Raw genomic sequence first — 14,133 nt, 5'->3', positions numbered from 1 at the left:
CTTCCTTGTTTCAGCCTTATAGTACGTCCAGAAAGGATTTAATATTGCTGTGTGTCAAATATGTGTGGTTGAGTTTGTTTGGAGCCAGAGAAATCTCCAAGATGAAAAACATAATTCCAATTCAAATTAGTATGATTGCAAAGGATATCTAGTTTTAATGTATCCTTTGTGCTCCTGTTATACTTCAAGAAATGTACAAAAACAAACAAGATAAACTGCAAGATGCTTCCAGTACAAAACAAAAATAAAAACAAATTGTGGTGAATCATGCCAACAAAAGGAGTTAAGTTCCAACTTTCAGTGTGTACAAGAAGCCCCAGGCATATTTGACCACACGGCCTTTCAAGGCAGGCCTTGAAATCCCTAGACTGGTCACTGCTAGTCAGGATTGGCAATACAGCAAGCTCACTAGACTTTTCTCACACGTAGGCATGAAACAGGCCTCTCTGTGATTCGTTCTGATAGTTAAGTAAATTCACAGTGTTGTTATGCTACATCTGTTTACATTGAGGTTCCATGAATGCAATTTTTTTGCAATATAGAAAACCCCTTCTTAACAGTACAGGGCAATGACCTTTTGAACCTTATAGGGTTAGATTCTAAGATAGTTGTGTCTGCAGGTTTTTAAGCCAACCTAGTATTGGCACATCTCCACTCACACCTAGGCAGTAGTTAATAAGTCAGTCATAAGGAAGAAGAGAAACAAGCTACCCATCCCTGTAATCTTGTTAAATTGAGGCATTTAGGCTGACCAGATCATGAACTGACACCAATAACCCTTATTAGTTCTTAAGCTGAAAAGCAGAAGTAAGAAAAGCCGTCTCAACGAAGTCAGGCACAGGAGATTAAACATGAACATCAGGTAAGACCGACTTTGCAAGATTCTAAAATTGAATTAGGATACTGTACCATCTTAGGAGTCAGGCTAAGCAGAGATTCACTGAATTTTACTTCAGTATTTTCTGAATCCATTTGGCTCACTTTCTGCTACACTTGCATATGTAGTATGACCATCTTCATGCAGTCTGTGTAAGCTGTAACATGGTATTCAGGAATGCCCACTGCTTGATGGCTGAAACATCAAAAAAGGCTTCCATATATAGACTGGCTTTCTTTGACAGAATTGCACCCAGACCATTACTCTCCAAAGCAGTCTTTCCAGTTTTGACAGTTCATGCTAATCTGTGTCTCATCCAAGTAGCAAAAAAGGAGCCACAAGACTGTATTACTCCTGGTAAATCTTGACCTGTTTTTGAACAATTAAGACCTCATTTGGGGTGGTCTGTAGGTAAACATTATCTGGAAAATTCAACTAGTATGTTCCAAGCTAGTTTCCTGTCACAGAGAACTTAAGGTAGCATTTCTCATAAAGAAAAAACAGCCTTTTCTATTATATGACCATTGAGCAAGCTTCCATAATATTCAGTGAAAGAGGTAAGCTGTGAAAACCTTCCACTGGTCCCTTGCTGTTGTCTCTGCCCACCTGGTCCAAGTATTATAACAGAATCACATGATGAATGAAGCAGCTGTTAAGGAGCTGCAGATGTTACTTGTGGTATGTGTGCTTAATTCACTAATTTGCTCTAGCGGTTCGCAAGCCAGCACAGAAAAGAGATCAATGTCTGTGGGTGAGTGCAGGCTCCAATTTTTTCATCACTAAGGAAGCACTGCTGTTTACCCACAGCAAGTGTCAATGACAAGACTGACTCAAAGGAAAGCTTAAATTCCAGTATCTCTCATTCTAGAAACTAAGCATGGATAAAGTTACCACTTATATTAGAGGCTACAGGCAAATTCTTACACTGGACACAGCGGGATGCACTTCTGCATAATCGCCCATATGTTCATTCTAGGATTCTGTTATATTGCTTGAGAGTAAGCCTGGACAACTGAGCCCCATGGAGCAGAGTGGTAAAGCTGCAGTACTGCAGTTGGAGACCTCTGCTCATGACCTTTTATTTATTTTATTTGATTTATATCCTGCCCTCCCCACCTAAGCAGGCTCAGGGCGGCTTACAACATAAAATCCCAGAAACAATAAAATTAATAGGTATTAAAAAACACATTCAGCAATAAAATAACAATGATTAAAACAGTTAAACAATTAAAAGAGAAAAACAGACTATTCAGTTCGTGCTATTCTGATGGTGATGGCCTTATTCCACCTGAGTTCGATCCTAGTGGAAGCTGGTTCAGGTAGCCGGCTCAGGTTGACTCAGCCTTCCATTCTTCTGAGGTTGGTAAAATGAGTACCCAGCCTGCTGGGGGGGTGGGAAGTGTAGATGACTGGGGAAGGCAATGGCAAACCACCTCGTAAAAAGTCTGCCGTGAAAACGTTTTGAAAGCAACGTCACCCCAGAGTTGAAAAATGACTGGTGCTTGCACAAGGGACTACCTTTACTTTTAAGCCTGGATGAACTGAATGAGCCAGAATGGTGTTACAGTGCTGGATTACCATCACCACATTGGAGTGAAAACTTGCCTGGTGACTCTGGGCTAGTCATACATACCCAGGCTAACCTACCTCTGAAATGAAGCTGAAATAGTGGGAAAGGATGTATGCTACTTTGGGTTCCTGTTGTAGGGAAAGGTGGGGTAAAGAAGTTAATTAATTTTCAGTGAGACTAGAAAGCAAAACTGTTTTAAAGATTAACATTAATCTTATCCAAGCAGGAGTCTAATGCTACTTTAAAGCCTAGCAAAAGTTTATTTTGCAGACTAGACTGAAAATTTATGCCGGAATTGTTGGAAAAGGCAATGATTGATGTACAAAGAAGATCCTGCAGGGGGCAGCAAGAATACTATTAGGACAGTGAAGTCAGTACCTTCTTTCCTATTGTGTCCTTCCTTGTCCCTCTCCAGATTGGGCAGTATCCTGTTTCATGCTTACTTTCTCTCCACTAGTAATGTATTTAGGAAACTATCTTCTCCTCTTCACTACTAAGTATGCTAGTTCCCAAATAAAGCTTTATCTACACGTTAATTAGGTTGTGTACTTCTGCTGCGTTATTTATTAAACTTCTATACCGCCTTTGCCACAAAATGGAGTCAGGTCAGTGTATAACAATTTTGTACAAAAATACATTAAACAATCTGAAATCCCAAACCATAAAATCCTGACATCTACATGGTGCCACAATACAGTATTTGCGATCCCCAATTAACATTAATGTGAGTGAGAGGGGAGTGAGAAGCAACTAACATAGAACCACTTGCTGTTTGAAACCCTTGCTTTCCTCAACCATATCATTGGCGGGACATCTCTGCCTTGCAGGCCCTGCAGAATTGTAACAAGTCCCACAGGGGCCTGATGTTAGTAGGTAGAGGGTTCCAAGCCAAGGCCAAAAGAGTGGAGGGCGACGGGGTGCTCTTTGGGACCGGGACCTCCAATAGATGTTGGTCTTCTGAGCGCAATGCTCTCCGGGTGACATACCAGGAGAAGCGGTCCCGTAGGTACTCTGCCAACAGGAATAAAACGTTAGTCTCAAGATGCCACTACTTACCCTTCAGTAACTGGATACCAAAGGGACGCCAGCGGGCAGGTTTTCGTGCACTAAGGCTACAATCCGGTGCACGTTTACTTCAGAACATAATATTCCGCGTAAACCCACTTAAGTACACTTGGGCTGCGTCCCAACAATGTGGACAATTGGATAGCTGAAGTACAGGCATATTTGCTGGGAAGTAAATCCTAATCCATTCACGAAGAAGCAGGAATAGGGTTATAGTCTGACTTTCACCAACGGAAAATGGCGCTCCGACTCAGCTAGAAATCCAGGCGTCCGCCAACACACCCACACTTTGCGCCTTTAAACCCAACGCAGCAGCGCCTGGTTGCCGGTAAAAAGCCTTAAGAGGAGGGGGCGTGGTGGTAAGGCAGTGATTCTAGGCGCGGAAAAGCAAGCGGAACAGCATGAGAAGGGGTTGCCGTAAGTCCTGCTCGCCTTGATAGCAGCGCCTCCGCGTGTTGCCAGAGGTGCACGTGATTTGGCACCGACTGGCTTGAGCTGAGCTTCCGCGGCGACTGTTCTTTGCCGGACTCCCCATGAGTCCCACCCCTTTCACTGAGCGTGTAGCCGCGGGCCGCGGGCCAGGAAAGCTGCGGCGTCCCTGCATCATGGCCATGCAGTACCTGGGTAAGGGGAGGACGCTGGTGACCAGGTGAGTGGCAGGGAAAGGAGAGTTACTTCCCGGGACATGGAAATGTGCTGCGAATTCGTCTTGAAATTCATTGAGCTTTGAGGAAAGTTGCCTGTCACGTCATTACCAATCTGCCGGTCTTGTTTGAGACGTTAGCGATGAACTTCAGTAGTTGCTAAGTTCGTGCCCCATTGAGGTCGTGACAGTGATTATGAAGGACCGGCTCCTGCATGGTTGGGGTGAAAGGGTTTGACTTATCAAAAGGTGAAGGTAGGCCCGTTATCCGTTTTTGCGAACACATTCTGAAAGTAATCTATTATAGTAGTTTATCCTATTAACTCCCTTGATCAGAACTAAAAATAGTTCATTGTAGTAAAAGTGTGATGTTTTATGGAACTGCCTAACTAACCAAATACATGTATGGTTAGGGAAGTGTGGTAAAGGACCCATAGCTGATGTTAGGTCTGCTCCGCGTTCCTTAACACTGACTGTACTTTGAACTTGCTACAAGAAACAAAACTCTTGCCGTGTGACATTGAATTTTTTTAAAACTTAGAAGTGCCTTCCACTGATTTAAATGGGGTACTCCAGACTAGAGTTCTAACTGTGCAGTCTGATCCTGTGTGTGTTTACTTTTGAATTGCAGTATACTGTATTCATTAGGACTTCCAGGTAAGTGTGGGTACAGTACATACTTACAGTTGCTTTTTCTTTAGGAAGGCAAACAGAACATTGACCTTTTCTATATGTATCAGGTTCCTGTACTATGGAGGAATAACACCATGGAGTAGGACTCAGACCTAAGGCCCCTTAAGTTAGCTCCTTTCTCAAAACTTATGCTGAAATTTCAGTTTGGTCTCTGGGCATCCTACATCTTGGACTTTTAAGGACTATATAATGGAAATGATTTTATTGTATATTTGTTTTTAATATTTGATATTATTTTTATTTGTTGTTAGCCGTCTTGAGCCCATCAGGGGAGGGCACGATATAAATTTGATTTTAAAAAATGGGCTGTTGTTGCTTTACACTAAGACTCGTTTGCTAAAAATATAAATGAAGGTCTCAAAAGCATGTTGACAGTGAATGAATCTACAAATGATAGTTTGAAGGCAGCGGAGTGGAAGTGCATGGTTTTTGCTTTGGGGAGATTGTCTTGGGATTTCAAACTTTTCAAATTTTGAAACTGTTCATACTTTAAAATTAGGTCTCCTTGCCTTGAAGAATTTGGTAGCCTTTCTGGAGGAGGAGGAAGTGGCAGTGGTGACAGTGGCTGTAGGAGAGATGGCTTCTAGGTTATGGTAATAAATGTTCACATGGTGTTTGAATGTTGAGTGCCTCACACTATTTCAGAAATATAGTGTGAAGCAGCGTGTCAAAGGCAAGCATATAGCCCTGCAGGTTTGTGAGAGGGTCTAACCAGGGATTGTTTTATAAAATGTAGCCTGTGAATGCAACAAAGAAGCCAATTGATCCTAAGCTGTTGTATATCTTATCACTGCATATTGTTGTGAACAAAAAAATTGCTGGTTCATGTGCCAAAGTTCTGTTTTAATATAATATCCAAAGCTGCTTGGTCTAGGTGTGAAGGCATCCTGAGATCCAGTGAAGCCGATGGGCAATAAAAGGACAGACAAAAAGGAAATATTTCTTTACTCAACCAGTGATTAAAATATGAAATTACTGTCAGAGGACGCAGCAATATGCACAGGCAGTTTTAAAAGGGGATTAGACAGATTGATGGCGCTTATGTGATACTGGCACTGGGTACTAATGGCTGTGTCCAAAGGGAACCTCCACATTCAGAGACAGTAAACTTCTCAATACAAATGTTGAGCTTTGGTTTCTGAGCCCTGTTGTTGATCCTCTGGAGTGACTGTTTGGTCCCTATGTGAGATAGAATGTTGAACTCGATAAAGCACTTGTCTGACTCAGAAGGGCTGTTCTTATGTCATGTTCTTATGTCATGTTCTTACTGCATGGTACAGTCCCATAAAGTTCTGCAGTGTTTTGAAGGGAATATTCTGGAGTAGTAGGTTTGTACTAAGATTCTTCAATGCATTTACTTGATGATAATGGCTTGTTTCAAACACTCTATAAAACTATATGGCTAGTCTTAATACAGGCTGCTCCACTAACTGTGGTTAGAATACATCTGAGGTAGAAGCTGTAACTATGGTTCTGAAGATGGTTCATTATCCTAACTATGGTTTGTTGTTACATGATGCACAAATGCAAGCATCCTGATTTTCCCACTGACAGTGCTCTCATTATTGTGGATGGCAGGGCACCAGTTGGCTGTTCTGGATCAGTTTTGCACCCTAAAGCATTTGGGATTCTCTGGAATTAGGGAAAGAATTCTGCATGGGCTCATAAACAGGAATAAAGGTTAACCTTCTCCTGAATTTCTGGAGTTTGTTCTCGAAAATTACCTCAGGTTGCTAGGGTCAAAACCCAAAAGCTATCAAATACCATTTTATTAAGACCATCCTAAATAACCAAAAACTTCTGAGTTCTCCATAACTCATCAGGATGGAGATTTGAAAAAGGGGTAGATAGATCTGTGCTGCAGGCCCCTGACAATTTCTGTTGCATCTGAATAGATAAAGGAGTGCTAAGTAGAACTTGAATTCAGTTGCACCCTTGATCTTCTAGGAAGAAGAGAAGGCAATACAAAATTTGAACAGCAAAAATTAAAAAGCAAAACAGCAAAATTTAAAAAGCAGTGACTCCTGAAACATAAAGTTGATAGGAATTTCTCCATACTTGACTCCAACAACTATATGACTACTGCACACAGCTCAAAGCCCTGCAACTCTGGTCATCTGGTAAAACTGGGTAACTACTTATGTAGAGTTTTGAGGAAGGCGCTGTTTACCCTTAACACAAATGAGCACAAGAAGTCTTTCAGCATGATATTTTTAGTCATGAGATAGCTAGCAAGTTCTAGGTTTGTTTGGCTAATACTTAGCCACAGAGACCTTTGGCTTTGTTAGTTCCTTTTGTGGAAGGATGTTTTACAGCTGTTCTGTTTATGCAGTATGACAGGGCCAAATATAGACAGAGGGTCAAAGCAGTTAAGAAGGAAGTCATTGTTGCTGGTGGTTTCTGTTGGTAAACTCAGGTGCTGATGTGCTGCAGGATTTCTGTGTGTATGTCTTCATAGTCAAGACACTGAGACCAAATTATATCTCAAAAGCAGTTTTCTGTAAAATAATCCTGGTGGGGAAAGAAGCATCAGAGAAATGGCGAGGGGAGGGTGTGCTTTCCCCACCCACAGCTTTTCCTCTGCAAATCTTCTTCTCCCTTCCATGGAAGTTCCAGGTACATACTTTGCAGATGTGCCCTCTAAACCAGGGGTGTCCAACTTCTTTGTTGTAAGAGCTGGATCTTACATAAATTTGATTATATCAGGCTGGGCTATGTTTGTCATAAAATGTAATGCCAAGTAGTGGAGATAAAAGGACACAGACAAATGCAATTAACAATGCAGTTAGCACTGGGCTGATGCCCCATACTGCCTGGACTGGAGAGCAAACCCTTTCCCCAGCTGGTCTCATGATCAATTATCTGAGCCAGCCTAGGATCCACGCAGAAACATGAAATAGCTGGGCATTGTAAGCTCCCTGCCCCCAAGTGGCTGTGGCTCAGAGTGGCTGTGGCTCTCCAGGGACCCAGGTTAAAGTCTTTCTAATAACAAGCCACAGCCTTGTCCTTTTAACTGGAAGTGCCAGGGATAGAAGTTGGGACTCTCAGTATGCCAAACAGAGGCTCTTCAACTGAGTGCTGACCTGGATAGCCCAGTCAAAAATGTAATGCTGATTAAACAAACACTACCCCAAGAAGGATGGAGGGATAGGAATTACTGATAACCCAGAATTCTAGCAGACTCGTCTAGTTCCTTAGCTCAATGTATGTAAGAGAAAAACCTCCACCAGGAAGCACAACATCTGTAAGCAGGCCCCCTCCTCCTCAGCCAGCAAACTTTAGCAAATAACTCTAGCAGACTCACCTGGCCCCTTAGCTCAATGAATGCAAGAGAAAAGCCTCCACTGGGAAGCACAACGTTTGCAGGCAAGCCCCCATCCCCTCAGCCTGCAAACTTCAGCATGTAACTCTAGCAGACTCATGCGGGTACAGGAGAAGTCAGTGAAGATGAGAGAAGTCCGGCAGCCCTGCTCTTTGCACTCACAGGCAGCTTGGAAGGGTGAGGAGAAGCAGAGGCTGAGGCAGGGAGGGAGAGAGAAGACAGCTGCAGGATGGATTAAAGCCCTGGGCGGGCCAGTTCCAGTCCGTGGGCCATATATTTGACATCCCTGCTCTAGACAGTTCCAGGAACAAAATGTCTAGGCAGCAGGGAGTTATAGATGAAGAAAGAGCTAAGCATGTACACTCTGCTGCTTCTCTGCTGAAAACTGTTCTCTCCTAGTATAACTGGTGTTCAGCAAAGATGTGAACTGTTAGTGTTTCATATGTACAGTTGCACATAACATGTAGCCTGTGACTCAAAACAGTTGGAATTAAGAAGTGCCTTAAGGGCAGCAGTGTCTTCTAACAAAACAGGTTAGGGTACTGTGACATACTAAGGAACTTCACTTATGCTGTCTTAATCCTGGTTTATTGGCTGTTAATGTTTACCAGCTTTTTGAAAAACATCCATCTGACAATGCCATGTCATGTGACATGTGCAAACAGGCTCTTCTGGTATGTTGAAAGAACTTTCTTTTGTTATAAAAGGGCAGCATACCTTCTTTCTCTTTAATGAGAAACTCTCTTCCTTTATGGATTTCTGAATGAAAGAAGATGTGTAAAATGCATTAAGGTATGTTGAATTTAAAACCTTAACCCATTTATTGCAGAAGTATGATGGCTCAGCCGGATTCAGACTATAAGGAAGAGGCATCTCTAAAGGAAGATCTGAAGTTCTATTTTATGAATCCATGTGAAAAATACAGAGCCAGACGTCAAATACCATGGAAACTGGGGCTACAGATATTGAAAATAGTTATGGTTACCACCCAGGTAATTAAAAGAAGCTGATTTAGAGTTGTGCTCTGTGATTAACTGGGCAGTCAGTAAAAAGTTTTCCAGTAGTTGTTGGCTACTTAAGTCTTTGTTTTAAGTAGCAAAAGTGAATTGTAAACAAAAGGAGTGGAGAAGGAGGAGGAGGAAAAGTAACTGCACTGCCATAAAGTTTTCTGGTGGCATTTGGACCACCAAGGATCTTTGTTTGTTCCTATTTGCCACTGAAAAGAATACAAGGTTAGCAAATATTATGCAACTGATGGTTTCTAGGGTTTTGGGGAGGGGGTGTTTGAGCATAGAGGCTGTTGTCTTCTAACCTTTAATAAGAAAGCATGAAAAATATTAGTGGGGTGCTATATAAACTCTAGTCACTTATCAGTTATTGCAGCCTCACTCCTTTGTCTGCTGCTGTAGAAATGGAACAGACTTTTCTCCTCTGGGTTTGTGTGTTTCCTCTGAGCCACGTAATTTTTTTTAAGCATCACATGCAAATAATTTTAGTTTATGACGCTGTTAATATGATTAAGCACTGTCATCTGAAATATTAATGTTAGTCCAGTGCTCGCTGAGCTCCTCTGACCCCTTTAAAGCCAAGAAAAAACACTGAGTCGACACTTCCCCTCCCCACTGCTTGTCGAGTTGGGCGGCGCTGCTGTCAGGATTCAACAGCGGGGGAGAGGGCTGGACAAGGGCAGGCCAAGCGTTCTTGCTTGGCCTGCCCTTCCCCAGCCCTCTCCTTCAGAGGGAGGTGGCTGGGCTGTGGGCAGTGGTGGTGTCTTTCTTCCTTCAGCAGGAGCGGGGATGGGGAGGGGGCACCAGCCCCCCGCCCTCGTGGCAAGGTGGCACCCCAGGCGGCCGCCGATCTTGCTGACTCCCATGCCCCAGCCCTGTCTCCACTCACAGGCAGCTTGGAAGGATAAAGAAAGGCAGAGGCTGGGGCGGGGAGGGGGAGAGAAGACAGTTGCAGGATGGATTAAAGCCCTGGGTGGGCCAGTTCCAGTCTGTGGACCATATATTTGACACCCCTAATGTTGAATAGCTGAAGTTGTCTTGTATTTAAAATTAAGCTGGGAAAAATCTGTGCACACAGTTTCTGAAGTCTAATTTTATGAAGCTGTGCTTGTATTTAAAAATAGATGTCAAGCACCTTCAGTTTAGTTCAGTTTATTATTACAGTCATTGATCAGTCTAGAACAACCTTAAAAGTACATTATAAAAAGTCCCACAAATAATCTGCATGTTAAAATTTGATGACTTGAGTGCACCTGCAGTTCATTTCCAGTGGCCTCATTTCTTGAGCCGAGAGTTATCACAAACTGGAATTTAGTGGGGTGCATCTTCAATGGAAATTCCATGAAGCGCAGTTTCCTCTTTCACAGTAGGTGCACATTATCATGCCTCCTTTCCCCATTGCAGTCATGAATCTCTGCCTGCATTTCTTTTTAAAAAAATTAAAATTGGAGGGCACTTAATACAAGACTTTAAGAAACTACAGCCTTCTGCATATTTATGTATCACTGCTCAGAAATAATGCAAAACTGCCTTCAACCCTTTTTACTTGCTTACCTGTTAATAGTGCAACCCCACTCCCATGAACATGTTTCCCTCTTTAAAGTTTGCTACATTTCAGTGCTGGGCAGGTAATTTTTTCTACTTACCCCCATTTCTGAGTTAACATGAAACACATACAAAACTGTGATTTTTAAACTGAGTAACTTGTGTACTTGAGTAACAACATAATATTAGAGATAAAAATGAAATTAAAACATGGAACAGATCGATGGGGAGGTATGTTTTCTTTTCATTGAAACCTTCCATTTGGCAGTCTTTGCAGTCTCCTGTCCTTCATTCAGAGATCAACACAACATAACAAAGTGAAATTGTGCTGTTTTGCATCACTTAAACAAACAGCATGTTTAGAAAATCCTAAATATAGCCCCTCATTCCCTTGCAGTTATGACTAGTCAATGAAGCTGAGAGAGATTTTAAATTTTTTTTTAAAACCCTAATGGCTAGGTGGGGGAAGTGGGTAGAAGGCATTCCTTTTAATTGAAACTGAAGGAGCACCTTTCATTCTTGGCACATTGAAAAGAACATTCCAGCAGCATCATGCATGGAAAAATTGTGGGGGTTTTCCAGGTTAAAAAACAACAGATTTATTTTAGAGAGGAAAAAATGGTTCAGGCATGAATGCAGGGCAATGTTGTGGGAAAATAGAACCCCCCCCCCCCCCCAATGGGTTGAATGGTTGAAATTCAGGAAGGCAGGTCATGCTGAGGTTGGTGAATACAAATTCACCAACCTGGGCATGAGCTGTAACCCCATTTTCTGATATGAAAGCCAGGCTTTCATTTTAGTAATGGTTTTGCACATATTAAACATAGCAAGCTGTTTGATTTATGATAAGAAACTATATATATGTTTGGGTGTGTTTAAAGTAGGGTTGCCAATCCTCAGGTGGGTTATCCACAAACAATGTAACTATGGTCTGGGAAAACACTATTACAGAAACCATATACTCCGACTTAACACTCAACTGAATATCGCTTAAATATATCACTTTTATAACTCACGTAATGCAAACATTATGCAACAAAACTAAAGACAGGTTATTTGTAGCACAAATAAGCATAAATAAGTCTCAGGCATCCCAAACTGTGCTGCACTTCCTGGTAGCTGTTTGACAAACGCTGGCTCTAAAGTAGACACAGATGCGGCTTGAATGATGGAAGTGGCAGTTCCTGAAGCTGAAATTTTTCTTGCACAAAGTAGATAGAACATGACAATACTCATAGGCCGTTTTCGCACTAGCGTTTACTCCGGCGTAGCACCCCATTTACCTCCGGATCTTTTCCTGGTTTTCCCACCTGTTGCTCCGGTGCTGCGGTTTGCTCCGGCGCTGCAGGGGTTTCACGCCGGAGTATCTAGATCCACCTCCTTCCGGAGTTTTTGAAAACCTCCGGATCCACACCGGATCCACTCCTCGGAGTTTGCTGTGGGAAATCCATCCACGCCGGATCGACTGCTTTGTGGGCGTCACCCTCTCCCTTTCCGTCCTCCCACCCCATCCACCCCCTTGGCCAATCATCAGCCTTTCGCGGCGCTTCCCCAAAGTGCCGGCACGGCCATTTTTTTTTAAACTTCACAGTTTTGCGTAATAGCAATATTTCGAAATTAACAAATAGAAAAAAAAAAACCCCTCCTGGAATAGCCTCAATTGCCACTTCAATTGGTTTCGTTAGAATTTTTTATTATTATTATTGACTTTAGTTGCGTTATTTCGCTGTTGCGTTATCTCGATAATGCGAAAACGACCATTGTTTGGGGGGGGGAATCTAGTGCCGGTGCGGGCCAAAGCATTCATGTGTGTGTGTTTTAAAAAGGGAATGCCTCCCTCAGCTGTGCCACCAGGATTTCTGGACCTGCACAAAATCGCCATGTATAAAATGGGAAGTTGGAGTCCTGCATTCTTCTCCCTGGCTACATTCCGCTCGGTTAGAAAATAGACGCGAGCTCGCTCTTCACACGCGCCACAGAAGGGGAAGGAGAGAATGGGGCGGGGGGGGTGCTCTGGCAGCAGGAATCAGTCAGGTCCCCGTTGCAAGCGCCAGCCGGGGAGGGGAAAGAGAGCGGAGGAAATCCCAGCTTCGCCACCCGGGAGGGAGCGAGGCTGGGAAAGGAAGAAGCTGCCACACACACACACACACACACATACAAACCCCTCGATTTCTCTCTCTTCGTTATTGCGATATTTCGCAACTTCAGAATTTGGGGGGGGAATCTAGTGCTAGGATTCTCCACTGTGAATGCTTCTGTTAATACATAAAGGGCTGTGGAGGATTCTACAGCTGCAGCCAATCCATAAGCAGCAGCAGCAGCACACGTGATGCGGTTTGTCCACGAAAAGAAGGGGAGGGAACAGCTGTGCCTGCTCCGATGTTACGTTAGTACGTCCTTACGCAACCAGACTTACGCTTAAAAAAAAAATGATTGACAGGGCATCGAACTCAAGTCGATGCCAGTGGGGAAACGATTTGAGCCGGGGCTTCAGGGAAGGCGACTCCGCAAAGAGTCACTAGTGCGAAAACGAGAAAAATGATCCGGACATAATTGCGCCGCGGAATAAGGGGAGCAAACGCTAAGTGCGAAAACGACCATAGCCTTGAAAACTTAATTGGCTGAACAATGAGGGTTGGCAATGTGATTTCCTGGATACAATCAAGTTTCGATGAATAAACATTTCTTCTTTTGGCCACCTGACTTATGGAACTGAAATTGACAGTTATACATAAAAAGCAATGTACAGAAACACACTTTAAAGCAAGGGAAAATAAATAAAAAATTTACCCTGTGCTCACAATTATTTACTACAGGAATCACTCTAGACAATTCCCAAGGCATCAGTTCTTGCTGTGATTCCAAATTGACTGACCTCATTATATTACGAACAGCTGTAAAACCAGTATGACAAATTAAAGGGACTACCATCAACACTTGTACTCCTGAACTTTACTCTTTGTATAATTCATAGACCTTTAAATGTGATGCCCAGAACTCCCTTTGGAGTTCAATTATTCTTGTCACAGCCTTGCTCCTGGCTCCACCCCCACAGTCCTCAGATATTCCTTGAATTGGACTTGGCAACCCTAGTGCAAAGGTTCAAACACTGCTTTCTGCTTTGTCTTTTTCAGCTTATCCTATTTGGTTTGAGTAATCAATTAGTGGTTTCCTTCAAAGAAGAGAACACAGTCGCATTCAAGCATCTGTTTCTGAAAAACTACTCTGGTGTTGATGAAGATGACTACAGCTGTAGTGTGTACACACAGCAAGATGTTTATGACAGCATCTTTTTTGCAATTAATCAGGTAGGTATTTGTCCATGGTTTCAAAACACAGAATTTTTGATATGTTTATGAAGGCATTTGCAATCATTATAGCTAACTCAAAGGACATACATTATAGCATTAA

The 14,133-nt window shown here is 42.7% G+C and overlaps 1 protein-coding gene across 2 annotated transcripts in view; it reads left to right on the top strand.

The window, feature by feature from the left end:
- Window positions 1–3,839: 3,839 nt before the first annotated feature.
- MCOLN2 (mucolipin TRP cation channel 2) overlaps window positions 3,840–14,133 on the top strand; it is a 30,112-nt gene continuing 19,818 nt past the window's right edge. The window contains exons 1-3 of one of the 2 annotated variants that reach the window (XM_060232131.1): window positions 3,840–4,161; window positions 9,000–9,162; window positions 13,857–14,030. In XM_060232131.1, the coding sequence (XP_060088114.1) occupies window positions 4,046–4,161; window positions 9,000–9,162; window positions 13,857–14,030 (453 nt within the window). In that variant the 5' untranslated portion in view covers window positions 3,840–4,045. The remainder of the gene's footprint in view (window positions 4,162–8,999; window positions 9,163–13,856; window positions 14,031–14,133) is intronic. The other variant, XM_060232132.1, reaches the window with a different exon arrangement.

This window comes from Heteronotia binoei, chromosome 2 (assembly GCF_032191835.1).
Source record: "Heteronotia binoei isolate CCM8104 ecotype False Entrance Well chromosome 2, APGP_CSIRO_Hbin_v1, whole genome shotgun sequence".
In the NCBI taxonomy this organism is placed as follows: Eukaryota; Metazoa; Chordata; class Lepidosauria; order Squamata; family Gekkonidae; genus Heteronotia; species Heteronotia binoei.
This window is presented reverse-complemented; position numbering and strand designations above follow the sequence as displayed.